Here is a 12,207-nt window from a genome sequence, read left to right as displayed (position 1 = left end):
CAAAGCGGTCCCATTGCGTGAATAATCTAGTGAGAATTGTTTAATTGTGCTCGCATTTATCTACATGCTGTTTTGCATGTAAAAATCCGCAGTTTCTGCCATTTCCGACGTGCCCCTGTTTCGTTTAGGTGGTATTTGCACAGCATTGTTAAACCCTAAATCAGTCTGCTAAACTCATGGTTGCGAAATACTCATTTTGCTGTGACGCATTAAGTACTTCAGGTAATTCATTGATATGTCCGGTAAACGGCAGATAAGGCTCGCTACGATTCTCCCCACAGCGAGAACACTTTCCAATGTTATTATTGTCGAAGCGGTGGTACTTAGACCTTGATGAGTCACGTGCGCATAACCTCCCCAGCCCGCTGTGCGCCTGCAACAAAGCTCTACAAAAGCCCAAATCCAGCTGAACGGTATTCACTGGCCAAATAACTCGGTCGTGGCAGTTGATCAAGATGGGGTGAATTTAGGTTCGTTGCCCCGCGGCTAATTAGGTGATTGTTTGGCTGACTCTCCTCTAGTTCGGTGTTTCCATGTTGCGTGTTTACTTAACCAAAATAGGAGATCCCTAAAAATGTGTTTTTATAAGATAGAAAAACCCGGCGTCGGAAAATATGAATCCGGGATCGGTACTGATTTCAATCCTGGGATTCCGATCCAAGAAAATACCTCCTGATTTCACGGGACATGCGCAATATTTTGTATCGCCCCGGTTGATGAACTCTTAAAGAGCATTGCTGCATATCGCAGCACCAATGCAGATTTCTTATGAACGTATACACTTAACCTATCGTTTTACTGCCATGCAGCACGCTGGGAGCCCCCGACAGCAGGTTGAATGTGTTCCCGGATGACGAACTCGGACAGGCTTGTCGGCTCCATGTGTATACCGACGTGCCGACATGTCCGGGGGCACGCCTCCATGCGCAGCGGCTCTGTCGAAACATCGGAGAACTGGCTGATATCTTATCAACCAGACACATCTGCTCTTTCTCATGGCGCGACGCACGAGACAAAGGCTGGCTCTACTTCGCACGCGACACCTGTCACTATCATTGCTGCATAACTTGCGACAAGCCCAAGCTCGTTGAAACAGCGCGTTGACGACAGCCGACGAGGGATGCTTTCGGTGCCGGTCAGCCGCCCCGCGGTATGTGATGGCCGAACCCGTCACTACGTACCCTGTCGGCCCGTGCTATTGCGGCCGGGCACCGAAACAGGGACTTTGGTACGCCCCTGGCCGCCGTGCTGAGGCTGCAGCAGCAGCGACTGCTCCCTGGCCTGCTGTGGAGGCACAGCCAGGTGTTCCCGAGTGTCGCCGCTCTGTTCCAGCGATATCGAGGCAGCGGAGAAGAAAGGGTGGGGCAGGCGGGATGTTTGCTGGCGTTTCTTGCCGTGCGAGGTCGGTGCGAATGCATTAAGAGATAGGTATGGTGATGTCTGCCCACTCCACTCCCCGCTTCCACCCCACTGTTCTGTGTGTGTGTGTACCCAGTCACCCTCTCTCCCGTGAAATATCTCTCTTCACGAAGGAACACCCATGTCTATGTCACGTGATTTTGGCAAGAACCGAGCGGCCTGAGCATGAGAGCATGGTGTAATATCTGTGATATATAGCATCATGCGAGCTTATTGTGCGTAATCTTATATCATATGCAATCATACGTTGCGGTACATGTATACTTTAAACGAGAATCTGCCTTGTATGAATCGTGCTTCAAATATTCCGTGTTTCAGTGATGTTTGTGTCTTTTTCAGGGTGCATACAGCTATCACCAGTACGACGACAGGTCTGAAGAAATGTGGCCATCTCCGGGATCGGAAGTACCCTACTCCTCTGCTGCGCCGATTCCCCAGCAGCACGGAAGCAACTTTTACCCCGAGGTCAGGGATCATCGAAATCGGCGTCGTCGAAGCTACCATTGGCTTTTCTCTGTGCCTCCATTCCCTTCCTCTTTCTTGTCTCGTCTCTCACTCTCTCCCTTCCTTTCTCTGTTTCTCTGTCGAGACCCTCTCCATCTCATTCTCCCTCCGCCTTGTTTCCACTCACCTTTTCTCCCTCTTCTCATCTTTATCTTTTTCGACCGTTTTTAATAACATGCCTCTACTGAATTTTAAACAAGGTTCCCTTTTATGCCTTGGTGTGTTGGTGACGCCACGGTTATGTCGGAGTGACAGTCAGAGCACCGGCGCACTGCGTGCCGGCACGGACGCGCTCAGTGGCCGCTCAGGTGGGTCTCCTCCGTCCCCACGTCTCTGCGTCGCCCTGCTGGCTGGCCCGAACCGGGGCCCGCGCTGACCGCCGCCGCTCTGACCTCCGCAGGGCGAGGGCAGCCTGGCGGACCTGGCCGCCGACCTGAACCAGGCCGGCGCCGGCGGCTACCTGCCCGGCTACCCGGACAACCACCCGGTGGACCTGAGCTCACCGCGACCCGAGCTCGACTTCCGCCGCGACCCGTACAAGCCCAACGGCCTGGGCCTGGGCGTGCAGGACGGTGAGTGTCGTGAGCGCGGCGTCCGGCCGCCGCGCCGGCAGCCTCTGGCCGTCGAGACCGGTTGCCTCATTTCGACTCTCCACGCCCTGGCGACGTGTGGCTGATCGATTTGGACGGATCGTTGCGCGACGGTGCGATCACGAGCCATCCGACACCTGCTGATGGTGATGGAGCCCCAGCGCCTGACGCTCGGTCCGCTCTCGGAGTCGGCGCGCACACCGACTCCGGGTGGGACTGGCGGCCGCCTGGAGCGCCGACTCGCGGTCTCGTTCACCCGCCGAGCCGGCGACGACGCCCGCCGCTCGCGTCTGGCGTCGTTTCATTAAGCAGCGGCGGCCAATTTACTTTCACCTCGAGACAAATGCTGGCGTTTGCGAACATTTGGCAACTGCAATCAGCGCAAGTGTCGTTACCGGCGTGCGGTCGGCGTCGGTGGCGGGCCGCGCCGCCCGCCGCCCGCCGTTCCCATCCTCTCACTGACAACGGCCGCCTGATTATGGCGCCCCCGCGGCGAAATCGGCGCAGGAAGGCATACATCACGGCATTCAAAGAGGGCGCGCGGTGTGACGTGCCGGGCAGTGAAGTCGTTACGGAGGCGGCCGCTCCGAAATGGAGAGTGGTGACCCCTGACCCGCGGGTGGCCGGTTCCGGCGGCGGCTCGGTTCCCGCGACCCGACCCGACCCGGCCCTGGGAACGGCCCCGGCCCGGGAGCGGCGCGGAGGCTGCGGTCGCCGCGGCCGCCGCTCGGCTGGTGCCTGCCTGGACGAGGATTTGTCCGCCTAGGGCTGGGCTTGGGGAGGGGGCTGGACGGAAAAGTGCTGGACACGAGCTGGAATGCGCTCCTTATCGAGCACAGGTCGTGGCCTGTCCTCAGTCCTGCCCCGCCTTCTTGTTGAGAGTGTTTTGGTTTGCGTTACGTCACACCTGTCTGAAAAGTCCTTTTTCGTCCTGTAAGTCCGTATCCAGTCATCGAGCCTATCTAACGAAGTCACGATATCGGCGGACTGCACGCATTTAAGGTCCTACTGAACGAACGGGGAGCCAGCCGTCCCAAGGCCTCGTCTGCTAATCTGTGTGGCAGACGTACCGCTCCTGGCAGCCCGCCATCCCCGCCATCTCGGGGTGGGAACCGCGAAGGCCGCGTCTGACCCAGACGGAGGCCGCCCGACCCGCCGCCGTGTGCTGGGTCGCACGGCTGCACGAGTCTTCTCAGCAGGGATGTGCCTGCCTGCGGCGTGATGATGAACTAAGTGAGAGGTTTGCTCAGGATGCCGTGCCAATTTGAGCCCGATGGTCTGTTCCATTTTCTACGGCAACGATTCACTTCGGGAACGGAGGTTGTTTGAAAGCTAGCCACTTCCTCCGTTTAATAACATATTCGCTCCATAACTGCCCCGCGATCTGTGCGGAAATCGGTTTCAAATACCAGTGGCCTTGACAACCTCGCCGTAAGACAAACGTCAATCACATCAATCAAACGGACGGCGAATACGGATTATTAGGGGTGGCTCGACATTTGACGAGCCAATGACGAAATTCCTGTTGATGCATACCCGCAAAGAGGAGTAGAGTAATTGATGCCTTGATTGCCCACGGATATGATGGACCGGATTGCTGGCTAGTCAGACGCATCCCTGAGTGGGAGCGTACCCCCCTCTGTTGCGCGGATTTGGACACGAAGCGACTGTCGGTCCGTTCTTCATACCTTTCCATATTCGTCGCTCTCGCGATTATGCTATCCGGCGCGTATTCGGTGATGTCCGCCAGCTGTTGGTCTTCCCCATGTGTTCCCTCGCTCCTCGCTATGCCTGACGGGATGTTTGCCCTCATTCGCACTTCAGGCGCCACCAAAAGGACACAACGGCTGTGTGCGGCTTTAACCAGCAATGCTATCTGATAACGTTGTTGACGCAGGCATTGGTAGTGTGTGCTCACTGAGTCTGTGTATACTAAGCAGCGCCCGCTGTTGGCTTACGCGCCTGATCTGACGCACTCACTGTGTCGCTTCCGCAGGATGGGGAGCGCACGACGCCAAGTATAGCGAAGCCTACCACAGATGTGAGTATGCGTGGAGACAGTCACTTCTTTGTCGCTGACGAAGTGATGCCGTCAGTATGACTGCTGCTGCGGCAGCTAGCCGGCTGCCTCCGGGGCACGTACGGATTGCAGTACATAGATGACATGGAGGGAATCCATTGGGCTGTGGCTGCTCCTCTGCGAGAATAGGGGCAAATAGAGCGACCAGTAGTGGAACGCTGGGGTATTGATAGCCAGACGACGTATCCATTGGTGGGTATTCCCTTTTCCATAATAAAACAATCAGCACAATGCAAATACTTTTGTCTTCACGCTTAACCCGCCTGTCCGAGGCGACTGAAAACGGACATGGAAAATTTTAGTACGGTGCTCTTACTAGCATAAAGCTGTCGATGCATGTTGACATAATTCGCAAGTTGTTCAGTGCATTAGCGAGGAACACTATTCGCATAGATACGGCAGTAGTATTAGCCGTATTCCTCGGAGAAAACCAAGAGAATGGAGATGTAGTTGGGTTTCCTACTTTGATCTCTTTGAACCCAACTATATCTCCATTTTCTTGGTTCTCTCCGAGGAATAAGGCTGATACTACTACCTTTTCATAATTCGATGAGCTCGACAAGAATACACACATACCAGGAATAGGTTTCATGGCGTTTGCATGTATGCCTTCATCCCTTGCACCACTAAACCTTGACTGCCATCTCTTCAATCCAGGCATCTCTTTGAGTCGGGTGTGTCCCACCTTTCACCTGTTCCGATCCATATTGACATTGTTCACGTCACCATATCGTTACATAAACTCACTACTGCACGGCCACACCGTCTCATTGCTGCTTCGGATCACCGTTACATCGTGGAATCTTCCCAGCGCTCACCACCATATTGCTTTGTTTTTGCAGCGCGCTCAGCGTGACGCCGTCACGTCGTTCTGTCGCACTCACCGTCCCACCGACGCGTCACACCGCCACATCGCCTCATTGTCTCATGACGTCACAGCCTCATCATAGCGTTGTCCTGTCGCGCAGGAGCGTGGGAAGGTTCCAAAAGCGGTTGGGCCAGCCCCCTCCCTGCCCGTTTTTAAAAGTCGGTCCTTTCCATGCACCATCGCAAAGTTAACTTTCGACTTTAAACAAGCGGATGCCCTGGCTCCCGCACTCCACGCTTGGTGCGTCATTCACCCTTACACTGTTCCTCCCGCACCCCATGCTTGACGCTTCATCCCGTACTGTTCCTCCCGGACCCCATGCTGTTTTTCCCGCACCACTGGCTGTTCCTCCGGCACCCACACTTGACGCTTCACCTTACACTGTTCCTCCCGCACCCCATGCTTGACGCTTCATCCCACGCTGCTTCTCCCGCACCCCATGCTGTTCCTCCGGCACCCCACACTTGACGCTTCACCTTACACTGTTCCTCCCGTACCCCACGCTTGACACTTGACCCTACGCTGTTCCCACTCCCCGACGATATTACATCCTTAAATCGCCTCACCGCTATCTAACCTCACCGAGTCGTACCGCTCGGTCGTCCCGCCGTCGCCTGGTGACCGCTCGGTCGTCACGCCGTCGCCTGGTGACCGCTCGGTCGTCACGCCGTCGCCTGGTGACCGCTTGATCGTCACGCCGTCGCTCGTTGTCACGCCGTCGCCTGGTGACCGCTCGGTCGTCACACCGTGCCGGCCGTTTCAGACACGCCACCGGACCGGCTGACGCCGGTTGGCCACCCGGGCCAGCTGCTGGGCGGCGGCGGCCTGCTGGCGCCGCACGCGCCCCCCAGCCCGCTGCCCACGCCCAGTCCGCCCGTGCCTTACCCCATGGTGTGAGTAGCCCGGCGACACCGGCGGCGCCAGCGCCGCGCCGCAGTGGCGAAATCGACCGTCTAAGGCAACGCAGTTCGCGCAATGCAGTCTGGTGATAAAGTTAGTGTATGCTTTGCAGAAGGATGTCTCGCACAGCGCTGCTGATCTCTGCTAGATGACGTCCCCGCTACAACGCGCTTGTCAAATTGGCAGATGTTCTCTTAGCCAATTGATCATATTCGAGCGCGATTACTTTGGGTTCTTCTACACTGACGCTGGCTTAAGAGCGGCATTTGCGTCCGCTAGTGCCGCTGCTGTCAGCCTCTACAGCAAGGGCTGCCAGCTGACGCTCGACGCGCTGTCCACCAGTATGAAGGACCAGCGCCTAAGTCGGGACGCGATGAAGAGGTACCTGGAGGGCGGTCACAGCGACCAGGTGGTGGTGGTGCTACATGCCAAGGTGGCGCAGAAGTCGTACGGCAACGAGAAGCGCTTCTTCTGCCCGCCGCCCTGCATCTACCTGTACGGCGACGGCTGGCGACGGAAGAGGGAGCAGATGCTGAAGGAGGGCGAGTCGGAGCAGGGTGCCCAGCTGTGCGCCTTCATCGGCATCGGCAGTGCGGATCAGGACATGCAGCAGCTCGACCTCAACGGCAAGGTGAGACCTGTGACCTGTCCGAGGTGCACCAGGCGCTGAAACATGCGGAAGTTTGACTAACTGGACAGGTGGAGAATGCGGGTGGATGGTGTGGCGGCGGCCCCACAGCCTTTCATAGAAGTTAGCGTAGTTTTATCATTTTCCCATCGGAAAGCGTGGTTTTATCATTTTCCCGTCGGAAAAGTTTTTACTCTACTAGTTCTGCCGCGCAAGCTTGTCTCGGCACTCGACATTCTCCGCTTGTGTTTGTGATGCCGTGCGAAACCGCTGATCTGTTCACCCTGCATTTTTTATTTGCTTCTAATGCTTCAAATGATAAAAATTGCAATGTTTTGTTATCGCTCCAACGATACTCTGGCTGAACCCGTCTACAGAATGGCGTCTCTTCAATGCCTTGTCCTTGACCCACAGCACTTCTGCGCGGCCAAGACCCTGTTCATATCCGACTCGGACAAGCGGAAACATTTCATGCTCAGCACAAAGATGTTCTACGGAAATGGAATGGACATTGGGGTGTTCCACAGCAAGAAAATCAAAGTGATTTCGAAGCCCAGCAAGAAGAAACAATCGCTGAAGAACGCCGAACGTCAGTACCTTATTGCTGTGTGCGCCTGTCTGGCGTGCGATCGTACCAAACGTGTCTGCGAAGTATTTTCATTGATACATGGACGAAATGCGATAACTGCGGCGACCACACTACAAAGGGTGCAGCCTGATTCGGTCCTACTTCGTTCTCAGCTCCGTGCGTTTCGCGGTGTGATTCTATTGCAAGCGCATCGGCACTCTACTGTAACGAGTATGCGGTATTGTGTTACTGTGTTGCATGTGTTTACACGAGTCTCGCCCTGCCGCCCCAGTGTGCATAGCCAGCGGCTCCAAGATCGCGCTGTTCAACCGACTGAGGTCACAGACGGTCAGCACGCGCTACCTGCACGTGGAGAACGGCAACTTCCACGCATCGTCGGCGCAGTGGGGAGCCTTCACCATCCACCTTGGTAAGCAGCCGCGTGCCAGCTGTACGCAGAATTTGTGTGCCCATGGAGGCCACGCGTCTTAGTCAGCGTGAGGTCTAGAGCTGATTCGTCGCGTTAGGGCTGATCCTCCACCCCCGCGTCACGACAGCGCAGACGGGACAGAGAAACGAATTCGGGACCATCTGCGTGATTAGCGTACGAGAACACCCGGGCTTGACCAGTACCTGGTCCGCCGGTGACTGGTGGAGCGAGTTGGAGCCGGCCCGCCCGTTCTCTCGCAGGAGCCGCGTCTCAGCCCCGTCTGGCAGGGAGCGGAACTGAGTCAGAGATATCCCCGTGCGACAGATCTCCAGCTCTGACAATCGCGCACTAGAAAACAACGAGTCACCGGCGTTCGTTTTCTATTCCGGACAACAGTTCGGTTCTTCTCCGCAACGGACGGGACTGAATCCGTTTTGCTCCCCCTCTCCTGCCATGGACACCACGGCTCTGGTCTCGCTTCAGTGGACGAGGGCGAGTCGGAGTCGGAGGAGTTCACCGTGCGTGACGGCTACATCCACTACGGCGCCACCGTCAAGCTGGTCTGCTCAGAGACGGGCATGGCCCTGCCGCGCCTCGTGATTCGCAAGGTGGACAAGCAGATGGCGCTGCTGGACGGCGACGACCCCGTCTCGCAGCTGCACAAGGTGGCCTTCTACATGAAGGACACGGAGCGCATGTACCTCTGCCTCAGCCAGGAGCGCATCATTCAGTTTCAGGTGAGCGTAACCGGTGACCTAAGCGCGCCAGGTCACGCGCAAGTGGCCGGACCGAGTCACTGTGCGGCCGATGACACGGGCTCACTGCAAGGACGCCCGGATCAGGCCACCGCACCGATGAACAGGATGGGTTGCAAGGACTGCCGGCGCATCTGGTGGCACAAGTGCTCAGATTACATCGCTGCGCGGAGGTCTTGACCATTTTTGTTTCGGTCGGTGGCCGCGCGTTGCTTGTATTCCGATGTAATCTCCGTTGGTTTGATGCCAATCTCTAAGTTTGCTCACTGTTGCGTGTGGATGAGCGTAGGCAGGTTTCTGAAATCAGTTTTACGGGGAACGCTTGGCTGCACGTCTCGCCCGCCGGCGACGCAGCCACGCGTACAAAAGTTACATTCAAAGCCTTATAAAACTTAAGACTTCAACATAAAATCTTATTCTGCTCGTATCTTTTTCCAACGAACTGTCTAGTTGATTAGAGCTGTGAAATTTCATCACACTTCGTTACCGCACGTCCAGGAATCGCCTTTGGTTCTTCATAATCGTACACAGCTTGCCGTCCTACACATTCATTTCTTCATCCAGCAACTTGTGAACGCGCAGCCCCAGCTGCCACGCTGGGCTAATTCATCACGAAGCCTCCAGCTCAACCTTCCTCGACGTGCCCGCCGAAAGCGTGCTGTCCTTCGAGGTATCTAGTGCTTTTCTGCGGCGCCGAGCGTGACGCCACCCTGCCCGCCAGGCGACGCCGTGCCCCAAGGAGACCAACAAGCAGATGATCAACGACGGCGCCTGCTGGACCATCATCTCGACCAGCCGCGCCGAGTACAGCTTTCACGAGGGCATGGGCCCGGTCCGCGCGCCCGTCACGCCCGTCCCCAACGTGCACAGCCTCCACGTGAGTGATCGGCCGGCGCCGCCCTGGCCGCGACGCCGCTTGCTGATGTGGGACGGGCGAGAGAATACGGGTGCTGTTACCTCCGATCTAAAGATGCCCATGTATGATACGTGCGCGATGACCGGGCTGTATGCTGATGGAGGTTTTTGACGCGTGGTATGCCGGCACTGATGCGCGGTGTGGGTATGCCGGTGCCCAATGCACGGTGTGACGAAGCCGACGAGTGGCACCCCGTTCACCAGATCTGTTGTTTCCCGGAGGGATGGTCGGCACGTCGGTGCCGATGTGCGGTGTTGCTGTACGGGCGCCAGAGAACGTGGCCAACCCGCTCTGACCCGGCGCGGGTCTGCCCGGCAGCTGAACGGTGGAGGCGAGGTGGCCATGCTGGAGCTGACGGGGGAGAACTTCGTGCCGACGCTGCGCGTCTGGTTCGGCGAGGTGGAGGCCGAGACCATGTTCCGCTGCGGCGAGTCCATGCTGTGCGTGGTGCCCGACATCTCGGCTTTCAGGGGCAACTGGCAGTGGGTGCGTCAGCCCACCAACGTGAGTACCGCTCCAGCCGAGCGGCCGCTTTGCTGTCTCGCACGTTGCCAGGATGCCGTCGTGCTTACGGCGCCATTCATGTCCGATTGTAGTGAGCTTTGTGTCGAGTACGATTATAAACCTGCATGCGTCGGTCAGTAAGATTTGGCCGAAATTCGTTTTGATGACGTGGTGCTTTCTTTTCAATGAGACGGCTACAGCAGTTGCTAAAAAAGGCTGTGACATCACAACTCGGGCAGTTGTGATGCCACAGCCATTGGAAAATCGAATAGCCTTTGGCTGGTAACTTAGTCTGTTTCCATCAAATACAGAACTATGTTGTCATGAATAGATATAGTCCAAAGCTGCCTACCAAATCCCCACTTGCTAGCGTTACATTTCCACGGTTTATTTTTGTTCCATGACCATGCCCCGTTTATTCGCAGTCCTCCCCCCCCCCCCCCTGTTCAGTGGGTCCCGCCTGGTCACTATCGTGCTGTCCCATCTCGACCGGCGTGACGACGGCGCGCTAACTTCTCTCGCCTCGTGCAGGTGCCGGTGTGTCTCGTGCGTAACGACGGCGTCATCTACTCGACGGGCCTGACGTTCACCTACACGCCGGAGCCGGGGCCGCGGCCAGCGCCGCTGGGCGTGGCCGAGGTCATGCGCCCCGCCATGACGCTGCCGCCCGCCGACCCCGGCATGCCGTTCGACGCGCCCGCCGGCATGTGAGATGGCGCTGCGGGCGCTGCTGTCGCCGTCGCCCGCATGCCGCCTGGTGCGGCCGGTGCCTTGCGAGATGACGCTGCACGCCGTGCTGTTACGCCGCTCCACGCGGCGTCCGGCGCGCGCGCGATGTGGCGACACCAGCGCCGCCTGCGCGCCCTCCAGCGGCCGCCGTCGTGGCGGCGGGACGCCGACGGCGGGATCGCTGGCGATGTGTGTCGAGCAGGCGGCCACGGTGACCGTGGAGGGGTCCTGGCCTGGGAGGCCATGACCTTGGAGACCCACACGCCGCCAGGAGCGGTGTGTTCGATTGATGGGACCGCCCACCGGGGCGTGGCCGCGACAGCCTGTGATAGGGTGGGCAGTGCCTCGTGCCAGGACACGCCGAGGTCGCCCGGGGAGTGAGGTCCGCTGACAGCGCGTGAGCTGGTGGGAGGGGCACGGTGGCGACACGCGCCGCCCGCTCCCACGGCCGCGTGGAGACCGGCTGCCCGCGCAAGTGCTGGGCCGCGCTGAGGTTTTTGTGAATCGCGTCCTGTTGCCGCCTGTTTCGTGTGTACAAACGTTGTTATCATGTTCGCGATCTCCATCCATGAGGCTCGAGAAGCGGTGGGGGTGGCGAGGGGTGGGATGCGAGAAGGGGTGTGGGTGCGACACACGAGGGGTGGGATGGGCTCAGAGCGGAGAGAGTACCTGTAAAGAAAGACAGCTAACAACCAAAGCCAACTAGCGAGGCCTAGACCGAACCAAGGTCCAGCCTCGGTGTGAACGTCTCTGCGCATCTCGGGTCCTTCACAGTGCTCGCTCTTGAGCTGCATATACGTCTGCTCCCCGGGATTCATTCAGTCGTGGCGTATTCCTAGCTCTTTTTCGCCGAATGAGTACTATTGAGAATGCTGCGGGCAAAGATGCGTGCTTGCGAGAGATACGCATGTTGAAATGTCGAGCAGACGCTTGGTGTGTGCGTATGCGTTAGTTTGGCTGCTTTGCGTCCGCCCTCGTGCGCCATGGGTGCGACGAGGTGCAAACGGGGTTTTGTTGAGTCAGTGGGTGTTTTTGTCGTTTTCTCGAGTACCTGTTGCAAATAAGGGGCCTGTGGATGCTAGCTGAAATGCAGTGACACATTACTGTGGTTTTGAAACGGACCTATGTGACTTCCTGCGAAAGACACCCTTCGTCACAAGACGTATCAAATAAAATATAGAATGCGACAGCGTGGCATGTTTGTGCATCCGTTTGTGAAGCAAGCGTGTTTTTACCATCATTCGCCTCGCCGATTCACGCTTATTGACCACGACGACAGTTCGCAATCACAGCGTCATCGCAGTCATGCGTCCCAC

The 12,207-nt window shown here is 57.5% G+C and overlaps 1 protein-coding gene across 1 annotated transcript; it reads left to right on the top strand.

Annotated features, from left to right (window-relative positions):
• The first annotated feature begins 6,267 nt into the window (after positions 1 to 6,267).
• LOC119092272 (suppressor of hairless protein-like) lies at positions 6,268 to 11,181 on the top strand. The gene is made up of 9 exons (XM_037215243.1): positions 6,268 to 6,354; positions 6,704 to 6,992; positions 7,404 to 7,578; positions 7,850 to 7,987; positions 8,471 to 8,724; positions 9,464 to 9,619; positions 9,977 to 10,162; positions 10,694 to 10,776; positions 11,163 to 11,181. The coding sequence occupies exons 1-9, from the start codon at positions 6,350 to 6,352 to the stop codon at positions 11,179 to 11,181; spliced, it is 1,305 nt and encodes a 434-aa protein (XP_037071138.1). The 5' UTR covers positions 6,268 to 6,349.
• Positions 11,182 to 12,207: the final 1,026 nt, after the last annotated feature.

The sequence above is a fragment of the Pollicipes pollicipes genome, unplaced genomic scaffold, assembly GCF_011947565.3.
Source record: "Pollicipes pollicipes isolate AB1234 unplaced genomic scaffold, Ppol_2.1 Scaffold_3447;HRSCAF=4054_pilon_pilon_pilon, whole genome shotgun sequence".
Classification (NCBI taxonomy): domain Eukaryota; kingdom Metazoa; phylum Arthropoda; class Thecostraca; order Pollicipedomorpha; family Pollicipedidae; genus Pollicipes; species Pollicipes pollicipes.
The sequence above is the reverse complement of the archived record's forward strand: the minus strand, read 5'-3'. Positions and strand labels throughout refer to the sequence as shown.

What these genes read in the sequence shown, in the direction of transcription:
- LOC119092272 (XM_037215243.1), top strand. An exon ending in AGCTCGACCTCAACGGCAAG is followed by an intron (nt 6,993 to 7,403) that starts GTGAGACCTGTG and finishes CTTGACCCACAG; the next exon opens with CACTTCTGCGCGGCCAAGAC. An exon ending in CCAACGTGCACAGCCTCCAC is followed by an intron (nt 9,620 to 9,976) that starts GTGAGTGATCGG and finishes TCTGCCCGGCAG; the next exon opens with CTGAACGGTGGAGGCGAGGT.